Here is a 12,972-nt window from a genome sequence, read left to right as displayed (position 1 = left end):
ATTAATGTGCAAGCCATTTATGCCACTTGAAATATAAATGCAGTTGGAGAAAACTTCTGAAATCTTTACTGGGGAAAAATTGGATGTTTTCCCCCAATTGTACTGGGTACAAGAGAATAACTTCCATATTTCTATTTCCTGTTGGTCTGAAAGTTGGGTCTAAGGGTCTAAAAGTTGTCAGCTCTTTTAAGCTCTTTCATCACACACTAAATGAGCAATATACAAGTAGGAAAGGTTATACTCATTATTTTTATCAGTAGTCCTCTGAAGATTCAGAAACCATTTGATTGACACAGGTCTCAGTCTGGGATTATGCTAATGGAGAACTCATAGAAATAAATGTGAGGATTTAAAAACAATCTTAGTGCTATACTGTTGCGTTTGCTTATTTTGTTAACTCCCATTGAATTCAATGGGGCTTGGTCCCATAAACATATGTATAGGATTGCAGCCTTAATGGTTTCCATTCAGTTTGTTGCCTTCAGGTCCGTCTCTTGAAAACCTCTAAGGTAGATCTCTTTCTAGTCCCCATTTCCTGAGATCCATTAACTCAGGAGCGTTGAATTTCTCTCAGCCAGAGGGCCAGGGCCACATGAAATTTTGGCAAAGCTCTCAGGGGCTGCGTTCCCGTTTGGAATGCCGGCCTATTGTAGCTTAAAGCTCTTACTGCCAGGAACTAAGCCTTAGGAGAGGCATTTCAACCTTTTAGGATGGGGAAGAAACGGCACAAAAGCCAGGAAGCCACCAGTGACTGGTGGTCGGGGGGAAGGGGGTGGGGCCAGGGGAAGGGGGAGTGGCCATCTGGGGAATCCTGGAGACTCAGATTTGGCTTTCAGGCCTGAAGTTTCACACCCCTGCCTTACCTGGAATGGCGCATCAGACTAACATGACCTTGCCCAACTTGCCAGGTTGGGGATCGCTGGACGAACTGATACAGTGTGTGTGAAACACATATTCAGCCCAAAACAAAGAGGCTGACCGTGCTCATTTCATCATTCAAGATATATTTAATTTCTCTCCTCAGGAATCAATTACCAACTAAAACATGCATGTCCTTAAGCATCCTTTATGAGTACTGTGCATGTGTACCGATTTTCTGCTTACAAAATGCACATGAGCAGTAACCAGGAAAGAGAAAGGAGCCTGATGACATTTTGTGTAGGACTTTCATAAATCACACCAGCCCTATTCAGGCATTATGCTGAATAGGGTAGGGTGCAAGGTGATGCATACCAATCCTGTCCCCAAAGTTACCAACCTTTCCGTGCTGAGCAAGGAAGTCTGCAGGGGGCTTCTACCCATGTTCACTTGAACACAAATAGAAGCCACCACAAGGCCAGGAACTTTGCTTTATTAGGGTTCTCAATCATGCAAAGGCCTCTGTTTGCATTCAAGCAAACGTAATGACAAGCCCCCTGCAGATTTCCCCACTCAACACAGGGAGGTCAGGGACTTAGAGGACAGGATCGTCATGCATGAGGACAGTCCCTCTTCCCCCAAAATTGAATTCAATAGGTTTCCATTAGAGCTGTGCACTGCTTCAGATCCAGATCCGAATTCCAAGCCACAGCGGGGTGATTCAGCCCAAATCAGTCTGGATCTGAATTCTGAAGTGCGTCAGGAAACAGTCCAAAGTGGGTCAGAATGATCTCAATTTCTTCAGATGACTTTGGACCGATCCAGGCGCCCCCCTGGACATGCCCAATGAGCGCACAAGCTGCCCACTGAGCCATGTGCGCCCCCTGATCCTTACCTAGACCGTTATGAGTGCAACATTACATGCATAAATGGCCCATTTGTGCCTGTAACATTGAGTAAATGACTGCCTTACGGCCACCATGTACACAACATTTGATATATAGAAATAGACGAGTCACCATTTTCTTTTAAAATGGTGACTCCCTTGAAGGGGCCGATGGCTGTGGATGCTTACAGTGGGTCTGGGTAAGGAGCAGGAGGCTTGTGTGGCTCAGCGGGCAGCAATTCGGATCTCTGGATCTCACTTCGGATCTTGAACATGTCTAGTGCCACGTGCTGTCTAAACGGGCCCAAGGTCTTGCAGAACAAATTTGGACAGCCTGTGTGTCATGACGAAGGCTGCAATGCATACTTACTTGGGAATAAGTCCCATTGAATTTGGTGTGATTTACTTCTGAGTAAAAGAGCATAGTACATTATGTAAAGTTCTCAATGACTTTCTAAAATTGAAAGGGACACTGAAAGCAAGCACTTCTGCCTCAATAACTCCCTTTCAGAAGCAATTTCTGCTAGAGATGATACCACTTTGACTGAAAGATAGTTTTCAAGTACTGTTTTTCCTCCTGAGAAAATGAAAACTTTGTATCAAAGAGTAGGCATTTAAAAATAATTCCTGAAGGGAGTATATTTTCTCTGTGTATTTCAGTTCTAGTTCAAATGTACTTTGAGAACAAAGTAGAAATAGTTTCCTTCTTTGTTTATTTGATCTTAAAAGGCATTCGCAAAAGATGGAATTTTTCACAAATGCTTTTTCATAGATCATAGCAATAATATATTGATATGTGGAAAATATAATCAGATATGCATCTACCAACATAGAATGGCCTTAGATGTGCTTGCATTGTGATTATCCCTGAGCAATTGCTCGCTTATTATGTCTTGCTTGATTTTGCTGACTCTGTATTTAAGTTTATCCACACTTGAATAACAAAGAGGCCCAAAATTCCTATATTGAATGAACTTTGATGTAGAAATGGGTAAGAAACCTGCATATAGATAATATGTGATAATTATATATAAACATGCGTGTGTGTGTGTGTGTGTGTGTATACACTGGAAACTATCACATTGTGTGTAGAACATATGTAGATGCAGTTAAAAAAACCCCACATAGTTATGTTGGACCATGATGTGTTGCAAATTAGATATTTTATTATATTAAGCAGTATATAAGTACTATAACTAACTAACTAACTAACTAACTAACTAACTAAAATGCTGGGTGCCATCTTTGCTGGAATATTATAATGTGATGCTGCATACACTACACATAGCTCCATGGGTATCAGTCAGGCATTGCAGCATCACTCCGACACAGCTAGGTCTGCTATCAAAAAAACAGGGGTGTGATTTACTGCCAGTTCTTCACTCTCCATCTGCTCTGGGCACTAACAGCTTATAGGCTGCTACTCTGCCACTGTGGTGATGGTGGCTCCTACCAATTGAACAGGAGTGCGACACAGCTTTGCTGGCACAATGTTCTTGGTAGTGATGGGATGAATCCAGCCAGATGGTGTTGATATCCACCCACCGGGTTGGTGGCATTTGTGTGTATTGTGATCCCCCTTTTGGAATCTGCACAACGGCCACAGAATTTTTAAAAAATGGTACTGGAAAGGTCTTCCTACTCTCAGTGCCATTCCTAGAATAAAAGGGGCTCTCTCTTCCACCCGTGTCGTTGTGTTACTTAGCAGAAGTGAGGGGGGCAGAGAGGGTGTCATCCATACCGGGAAGGGCGTTGGGTGCTGCAGGGGAGCTTTGGTTGTTGCTGTGTATGTGTGACCCATTCAAGGCACTAGACTACCCATAATGCCCACCCTAGATGCATTGCACATACTCAGCAGTGTCCAAGGCCAACCCAGCACCCATTCTGGCATGGATGGGACAGTACCAATTGCCTTCCCGCTCTAGTAAGTATTGCAAAGCAGTCAGACCCATTCATGGTGGGAGCGGCACTGGGCATAGGGCATCCTCTAGACTGCATGACAGGCACATGACAGGGTCTAGATGCTCTATTGAATTAGAATGGGGGCTTTTCTACATGAAGCTTTTAACCTGCCACTTTACTGAGGCTTCTGCTTCCAGATTCTTTGTGGGATTAAGATCAGTTCTTTACACATACTTTTTTCCAGGTTTTTTTTTTCTCTGCCTCTCTGTATGTTCCATTACACAACTGCTAAGTTGTGCTGTGGTATAGCAGAATTCTACAAATCCACCAGGGTTTTATGCCACCATTCACAGAAATTCCAGGCTTTCCTTGTTAGGGAAAACCCTCCTGCTAGATCAGTTTCACATTCCAGTGGACATACTTAACATTATGCTGTTTTTATGGATCCTTTCAGAATTAGGCATCGGGGAGTGGGGGAGGCGAGTCTGACCATCACTAATTCTGGGCTGTCTTGTTTTAGTAGTAAACCGTCTTGCTACTCATGTAAAGGTGGGTGGTATCATGCAGGAAAGACACAGTCTTTCCCCTAGAGCAGGGGTGCAAAGAAGTGCTGCCTCCCAAGGTGCATGTTGGATGCCCAACCCCTGTTTGGCAGGCCCCCAGCATCTACCACTGCCAAGAAGAACAAAACAAAAACAGCAGCAGCACTAAAAAAGAGAGAAAAATGGAGCGGGGGAGGGAGAACGCTCTAGGAATGGACTCTGTTGTTCTTGCCATAGATGTCTCATTCCTAGTAGAGCATCCCAGAGCTTCCTAGGAAGGAGCACTGCTTGAAAGCTCTTGCCTTCTTCCTAGGATACTGTAGGAACTGGGCTTTAATGGCGGAAACGATGGAGCCTGTTCCCAAATCATATTTTCCTGCTTAAAAGATCCCAGGAGATGATCAGTAAAGCAGCAGGTTGGGTCAGGGTGGCTGGGGAGGAGTGCAGGCTACAGCTTGCTACCTCGCTTCATGGCGCAGAAACCCATGTGTGCATGTATGTGTGTGAGTGGTCTGTGCAGGGGTGTTGCTAGGTTCTTAAAAGATCTGGGGCACAAATAACAATGTGCATATATTTATATGAAAAGACTGTGGTGCTAACAGGTTATTCTGTTCTGAGATGGTTATAAATCATGACTAACACCGGGGCATTGCTAGGTTCTTAAAAGATCTGGGGCACAGGCCCATAACACAAAATTGCGCATGCGCGCACGCACGCACACACACACACACATATAATTTATATCCGAGCTAAGTGCACCTCTTATGTGCATGTGTGTGTGGTATGTGCACATATGTGATGTGCTTGCATGTGTGTATAGATTACATACATACATACATACGTACATGTATAAGAAGTGTGCACTGACCACCCCACCCCACTTCAACTCAGACCCCGATTCAGCATTTTGGAAAACATCTTGCTTCTGCTCTGGCCAATTTGTAGTCAGATCACTTCAGCTCAGCACCAAACCTGAGTCAAGGTTTGGAAAAATGAGTCTTTATGCTTCGTGTTGACTACCATGGAAAAAAAACTGTAACTTTTTTTTCTTGGTCAGAACTGGATGATAATTTCAGGTACAGATGCACAGTAGCCCCCTAGAAGGGGATTACACCTGCCACATGTCAAAAAAATAGGTGCAGGGTTTATATTTTGATCTTCTTTTAAAGAGAACTGCCAATAACATTTTTATTACTTGGAAGAACTGGATAAAAATTTCAGGATTCATTGCCCCATCAGAGGAGATCATGTGTGCCAAATTTCAGAATGCTAGCCACAAGGATTATTGTGCAAGGGTGGCCTTGACATTTTGAGGTCTCCAAAAGAGGGTCCCCAAATTCCATGCACTTATGTGGAAGCACATAAAAATTATAGCTCTTTGACAGGTTTTCTTGAAAATAGCAAATTTACCTGTGACTAGCACAAAAGCCACCAGACCTAACTGCCTGAAATTGGGCCAGTTCAATCAGCTCTATGGGGGCTACCGGTTCACCAAATTTCATGTATTTATCATACACACTAAAAAGGTTACGGCCATTTCTGTTTTCCAGTGCAAGTCAATGGGAAAATGTGAAAAGATTGCTTTTTTTTATGACAGTTCAAAAGATCTGGGGCACAGTTCAAAAGATCCAGGCCTTGTGCCCCGGTGGGCCCTTCTCTAACAATGCCCTGGGCATGTGTGTGAGTGAGAGAGAGGGAGATGGGTGTCCGTTGTATGTGAATGTGCATGCGTGCATGTGCGCCCCCCCCAGCAGACACCCACCACCAAACACCCAGGCACTCAGTGTCAAAAAGGTTGTGCACCCCTGTCCTGGAGTATTGGTATAAAACTTACAGTATGCTTCAAGGTCAAATTTAAATGAGAAAGCTTAGCTGCTGTGGAAATAAAAAAATGGTGATGGAAAGAAGAGATTAAAAAAAAATTCCATGGGGACAAAGTGAGTCTTGAGAGTACCAAATGCTCATTTGCTCTAGCAAAGTAATGTGTTGGATAGAGACCAAACCAAAAAAGGGAAATGAATATGCAAAGTACAGAATTCCTGCAAGACCAGATAATTCTGTTAAAGGCTTTATTTTTTATGGCGTCTGTAGAAAGGAATTTTGGTATATAATGGTGTTAGATAAAAAGTTCTTGCTTTCGGTTTAGAAGAAAAGGATGCCAGGCAGGCAGCAGTGGATCCAACACTATTTTATTGAACGTTTTGCAAAACGGGTGCAGAGCAGTCTGGATCCCGAGACACGTGTGCAAAAGCCTTTTATACCTTATCACCTCTATTGTTCTTGCCAATAACCAATGAAACAGTCAGTACATTAGCTTACCAAGCCAATAGCCAATAAACAGTCAGTATCAGCTTACCAAGCCGTTAATCATGAGCGCATCATTATGGTTCTCCTTTTTGCTCCGCCCACATTTTTCCTGCCCCTCGGGCTCCTACGTAACTGAGGCGCCAACGGTTATGGAGTCTCTTTTTCTAACAATTCTCTCCTTTAAGTCTTTACTCACGTCTTAAAGCGTTTAAAACGGAGCCTCTTTATTGGTACAATAAAGCAAGAGCATCTGTTTTGACAGAGCGGTTTCTATCAATTGCTGGGATAAGCCTCTGACACAGGGGATAATGCAGCAACCAAATAATACCAAAACTCCTACCACCACTACAAGCGAGATAAGGATTAAGGCTGCTAGGTGTTTCCATTTTCCAAACCACTTTTCTAGCCAGGCAGTCAGGGGGTTGTTAATCCCTGAATTCTCGGCTAACTCCTCAGATAAGGTGGTGAGACCTTGTAATGCTTTTGTTACTGTACCGTCTGGGGCAGTGTTGTTAGGGATGAAGGTGCAGCACCGCCCACCTAACATAACGCATACCCCTCCTTTTTCTGCTAACATCATATCAAGAACACGCCGATTTTCCCAGGCCATTTGGCTAGTGGCATCTAGCTGCTCAGCCAATCCTTTTACAGCATCACAGGTATAGTTTATAAATCTTTGTTGATTATAATAAATGTAATTGATCCAATCTACATTTTTGTTAATGGTCGCCCACCTAAACAGGGTAGACTCAAATCCTGCAGCGATTTGATTTCTCCCTTTGAACTCATCTGGCACTCCCCTTGGCACCCCTATAGAGTCAATGTATATTCGATTATCAAAAGGGGTTACCGACCGTTTCTGTCGGGGTTGGCTAGTCTCCCTTGTTGGATGAAATGCGATTGAAAAGGGGACTGCCAACTGGACCAGTCCACAAACTCCTGACCAATTGAAGGGCAATACTTCATACAACTCTAGACCCCCGCAATACCACCAGAGATCAGCCCGTGGGATTGGGAGGGAATCATTTTTAAAGCTAGTGGAATTAACACATCTCCATTTGTTTGTCAGGTTCCCTACAGGCTCCCCTCCCCCTATAAGATTTCGGTATATACATCCAGTATGGTTTCTTTGTTGCACAAAAGCTACAGGGGGTATAACACAATTTTCTAATTTGAGGGGAGGGTACAACTTATTGAGAGTCTCGCACTCCTCCTCTCCCCATGCGTTAGGGTGCTGGAACAAACGGATCACACAGGTGAGGAGGGAGGGAGTGTCCCATCCCAGAGGAAAAGGCAGTACCCTTGCTACCGATCTTCCTGCAGCACAAATAAAACAGTCAGACTTATTTAAGGACTTGGTGGTGTACTTTACCCATTCTAGCCACACATTATCAGTTTCTTCTGTGATTGGGACCCCTAATCTGGCTTTCCAGGGGCGCTTCTCTATCTCTGGGATCTTTATTAAGGGGGACGGACGTGGGGCTGCAGGGATTAGCCTGGCTTGCTGCACAACTTGCTTAATGGTCTGATGGACCCGCGGCGGGCTCCATCGATCTAATCCCCACTGCCCTCCCTTAGTGAGGCAAACTTTGGCCCCTAGTGGTAATTGGCTTTTCCGAGTACCAGTATAATAGGTGTAGGGTTTGGTTAATTGTATCTCGAAAACCTTCTTTCCTAAGCAAGTGATAGACTTCATGGATTTGTAGTATTCTGTCCCTAGAGAAGTTCTGAAGACTGTGTTTCCCCCTTCTTGGCAACAAGATTGTTTTGATCCCATTACTCCATAGGTAAGCAATGTTAGGATCCACAGCCACTTCATTTTAGCAAGAGTAGCTATTCTATCAAGCCCGATTAAGTCAGATCTTGGCCTTTCCTAGGTGCTGGGATTTATAGACAAGAGGCGATTGTGGCTCCTGGATGGCTTCTTCGCCTGTGTCCCTGGCAGCTTCCTGGGGGGTGCCAGGGAGCAGAGGACCGTTGCCCGTGTCCTCCTGTTCTCTCCGGGTGACAGGAGGAGGCAGGGGTAGTCTAAATGGCTTCAACCGGCTGCAGTGTGTCCATTTGCTAGAACCTACAAGTTTTACACATTAATGGCTGGTTGGTCCCACTAGGTAGGGTCCTTCCCACCCTTCCTTTAAAGCTTCTTTATTCCACTTTTTCAGCAGTACTTCATCTCCCGGTTTGAAGAGATGGATAGGAGCATCTAGTGGCAATCTCTGGAATGGAACAGAGTAGGCTCGTAGCTGTGAAAGAACAGACTGTAGAGAAATCAACTGGCCCCTTAACATCTGATCTCCCATTTCCCATTTGACCTCCTCCCTCCTTCCGCAGTGTACCCGAGGCGGGAATCCAAACATTAGTTCAAAGGGGGACAGCTTTATGTCTTTTCTTGGCATTTTTCGAAGCTTTGTCAAAGCTATTGGCAGAGCCTCAACCCAAGTGAGTCTTACCCCTTGCTGGAGCTTGGTTAGAGTCTCCTTGAGACTCCGATTGGTTCTTTCAACTTGCCCACTCGCCTGGGGTCTCCAGGGGCAGTGTAAGTGCCACTCTACCCCCAGAGCTCGTGCCAACCCTTGCGTAACAGCTGAAGTGAAATGTGAGCCCTGGTCGGATTCTATAACTTCAGGCAAGGAGAACCTGGGCACCACCTCCTGTAACAATTTAGCAACTCCAGTTTTTGCTTGACGGTTCCTGCATGGGAATGCTTCTACCCACCCCATCATTTGACACACTATTACAAGCAAATACCTGTAACCCCTACACGGTGGCATTTCAGCAAAATCAATCTGTACCCCCTGGAAGGGATAGTACGCCCATGGTAGGGATGTACGAAAGTCACTTACCTGGTCTGGCAGCTTTTTTCGCGGTGGGGGGGAGGCGCTTCGCTTCTCCCCCTGAAGTTCAGGCGAAGGGGGGGAGGCTTCCCGCCTCGCCCGGCCGAAATTCAGGCCGGGGGGGAGGCTTCCCGCCTCGCCAGGCCGCGAACTACGAAAGGAAAAAAAAAAAAAGACCACGTGGCCGTGATAGGCTACGTAAATCGTTACGTAGCCTATCACGGGTGACTTTGGGGGGAAAAAAGCGCGTACGCAAATGGTGGCGCCCATGGGGCACCGCCATTTGCGTTCCTTATTTGACCCCTATAGTCTCCGTAAATCTTTACGTAGACCACGGCGAAAATAAGGACAACGCTATTTGCGTTGCCCTTATTTTCTCCGTAGTGTACGTAAAGATTAACAATTACAACGTAATTGTAAATATTACGTTGTGATTGCTTACGGATTTCCCCCGTAGGGGGGAATCCCCCCGTTGCTTCCGCCGTACTCTCGCCATTGTGGATTGCCTTGGCCAGAACTTTTCCACTATTTTCGTAATTATTTACGTATTTTTTGTCGTTGCTGCCCAAAATATGTTTCCCACTTTCCCGCCTTCTGTGCGCTCCCCCGCTGTCTTCTTTTCTCGGACAGGGACAGGGACAGGGATTTTATTAATTTCTGTGCTTAATGATCCTTGCGTTTACTGGTCTTGTTAACCTAACCGCCTCACAGTCACAATAAAAAAAAAACGGGGCTGCAGCTCCGCTTCTGCAAAATCTGTCGTCAACTTCCTGCTAACTTCCTGAATGTCGTCTGCATTGCGCTTGCGTCTGCGTGGGGATTTGTGGGTTCTGTGGTGTGGTGGTGTGTTAGTGGTGGTGCTTGCTTATTATTGGATTTCCTCTGTTGTTTGTTCATTGTTGTGGTTTTGTCTGGTCTGTGTGTGTGTGTGTAGTTGTGCATTGTGGTGTTTTTGTACGGTTTGGTCTGTGTGTGTGTAGTTAAGTGGTGGTTGTGTGCGTGGCTGTCTTGGTGTGTGTGTTTGTGTGCAAATTGCAAAATGGCTGCACTAGTGCGTGGCAGGAGGTGGGACCATGAGGAGACCAAGGCCCTCCTCATCAACATTAAGCGCAGCGAGGCGGTGGCAGTGCTGTTTGGCAGCTCCTCCTGCCGCAATGAACTTTATTGGGCCCAGATAAAGAGGAGGATGGAGCGAGCGGGCCACTATCGCACAGTTGGACAATTGAGGTCCAAATGGAAGGCGCTCAAGCAGTCCTTCGTCAGAGAGGGGATTGCTGCTACCAAGCGGAGGGCACCGCTGTCCAACCCCCCCGCCTACTACTGGCGCATCTGCAGAGTGTGGGTCCAAGCAGGCCAGCCCCCATTTTTGCAGAGGTATATGCCTGGTAAGTTATAGTTATCCCATCATCAAGCTCAACTAAATATGAAGACAAGGATGTGTACCGAAAATGAAGCTATCTCTTTGTGGTCTCATGCAGAAACAAACAAATCCTGACATTTTTAGCCTGCAATCCTATGCTTGCTGAACTTGGACAGAAAAAGGTCCCATCATCTTCCGGCCACTTTGGCTGGTTGAAGAAGGGATGCTGGGAACTGCATTGTTTTTCCCTGTACAACCACATGCATAGGATTATGCGGGCCTGGCTACTACAACTCATATTACACACTGACACACTGTCCATTTCCAGGGAAATGCTGCTGCTGCCGGTCTCTGCAGTGCACACAGGGGGACTGGCACCAGCCCAGCAGCAACAGGGCCAGCCTCTCGGTGTCGTCTTCCTTCTTCATGTAGTGATTGCTGAATTTTTGCACCCCACCCACCCCACTTTCAACCAAGACATTGGCACTCAAGTCAACTCATGAGCAAGTGTTCATCTGAGACCTTGGAGATCTGGGTATAGTCCACTCAGCCATGGAAGCTCGCTGGGTGACTTTGGCCCAGTCAGAAAGCCCCAGCCTACCTCAGTGTTGTTGTTGTGAGCATTAAATGGAGAGGAAGAGGCTAATGTGAGCCGCCTTGGGTTCCTTGCGCTAGGAAAAAAGGTGGCATTTATGCAATGCCTCACTAGAATGAACAGATACCATGGCATTGCAAATGTATAAGTGGGGTGACTAGAAGTGCAATCCTGTGCATGTTTACAGAAGTCCAACAGTCTCCATCACACCAAAACTGTCAGTACTGTATAATCTGCCTCCCTAATTATCCCCTCATCATTAGACCTTGTGGTGGGAGGACAGAATCAGTGGTCCTTATGGTAGTGGGGATGGTGATAGACAGATCAATCAGTGACTGTGGTTTTGTTCACTCACCACATATATAAAGGCATTCATTCTGTTACTGTGACATCCCACAGCTGCGCATCGTGCCTTGCTGGTGGAGGAGGCACTGAGGGCTGCGGAGAGGGAGAGGACAGAGGAGGAGGAGGAAGAGGAAGAGGAGGAGGAAGAGCCAGCAGCAAGAGGAGCAGCATCTGTGGAGGAAGGCCACCCTTCTTCCACAGATGAAGCCCCTCCTCTTGTGATCCTGACGCGTCTGATAAGAGACATCTGGATGCTCAGGAGGACCTGTAAGTAGTACTACAGAATGGCACCTGACCTGAGCTAACAGCTCTGCCTGCAAGATGCATATTACCATTGTGCTTTATTCTTCTCTTTCTTTCTACACACAGGTGACGACCTTTGAAGAAGGGTGGAGGCCCTGGAGCGGGAAAGCCATCCTCCTCCTACGAGCTGAGGCCTGCAGCCACAGCCAGCCAGCCCAACGTTGTTTTTGAATTGTTGAATTGTTTCTGTGTTTTGTTTTGATCTGTTCTGTTTGTATATAAAGTTCTTTCTAAAAAATAGGTTACAATTCCTTGGTTCAAGTCCACAGATATAATTTCTTAAATCTAGATCATTGTACACAATGATCTCTGTGTTTGCTTACTGTTAACCGCAACAAGAATGCCTCCCCAGAATCCCAGCCAAACAAGAACAGCTGCTGTAAGCTTCCCTCATAGGGAGATGGACAGTCCGCATCCCTGATGTTATGAATGAATGCATTCAAGATGAGGCTGGACAGCCATCTGCCAGGGATGCTCTGACTTGGATACCTGCATTGAGCAGGGGGTTGGACTCGATGGCTTTGTAGGCCCCTTCCAACCCTATGATTCTGTGGCTCTACGATTCTATGAAGTATGCTTTGTTTTACGTGTAGGTGCATATCACATACATGTAAACTGGACGCATACCAGAGGGATCTTTTCACATAGAGCTCTCGGTGCTTAGGAAAACCCAAAAGCTGAGGGAGTCCAGGGAGAGACCACAACAAGGTCTTTGAAAGCAATTCTGTGATTTATGAAAGAATTTTAAATGAATTAAAAGCACACATCAACATCAAGAGAAATAGAACAATACATACATTTGGGGAATCAGAATCATACTAACATTCAGAGGGGTAAAGACACACATATACAGTCGATAGCGAAGTACACTGGGATGCATAGAGAACTCTGTGTGTGTGTGTGTGTAGTAGGGATGTACGCTGTTGCATAGTCCACCACACACAGTCGGGTAGCGCAACTGGATTCTGCATGTGAGGTATTATAAAGCTCCGCCACATATCGCCAGTGCTTTGGGCTCTGCCCAGGCCAGACAGGGACTG

General features: G+C 45.8%; 1 protein-coding gene across 1 annotated transcript in view; it reads left to right on the top strand.

The window, feature by feature from the left end:
* LOC146350359 (uncharacterized) overlaps positions 1-12,188 on the top strand; it is a 44,463-nt gene extending 32,275 nt beyond the window's left edge. The window contains exons 2-3 of the mRNA XM_084844812.1: positions 11,684-11,896; positions 12,015-12,188. Of these exons, the coding sequence (XP_084700938.1) occupies positions 11,684-11,896; positions 12,015-12,016 (215 nt within the window). The 3' untranslated portion in view covers positions 12,017-12,188. The remainder of the gene's footprint in view (positions 1-11,683; positions 11,897-12,014) is intronic.
* The last annotated feature ends 784 nt before the right edge of the window (positions 12,189-12,972 follow it).

This window comes from Heloderma suspectum, chromosome 3 (assembly GCF_057233095.1).
Source record: "Heloderma suspectum isolate Gila_16-S chromosome 3, 16-S_ref, whole genome shotgun sequence".
In the NCBI taxonomy this organism is placed as follows: domain Eukaryota; kingdom Metazoa; phylum Chordata; class Lepidosauria; order Squamata; family Helodermatidae; genus Heloderma; species Heloderma suspectum.
Note: the sequence above shows the minus strand (reverse complement) of the source record. Positions and strands in the feature narration are given on the sequence as shown.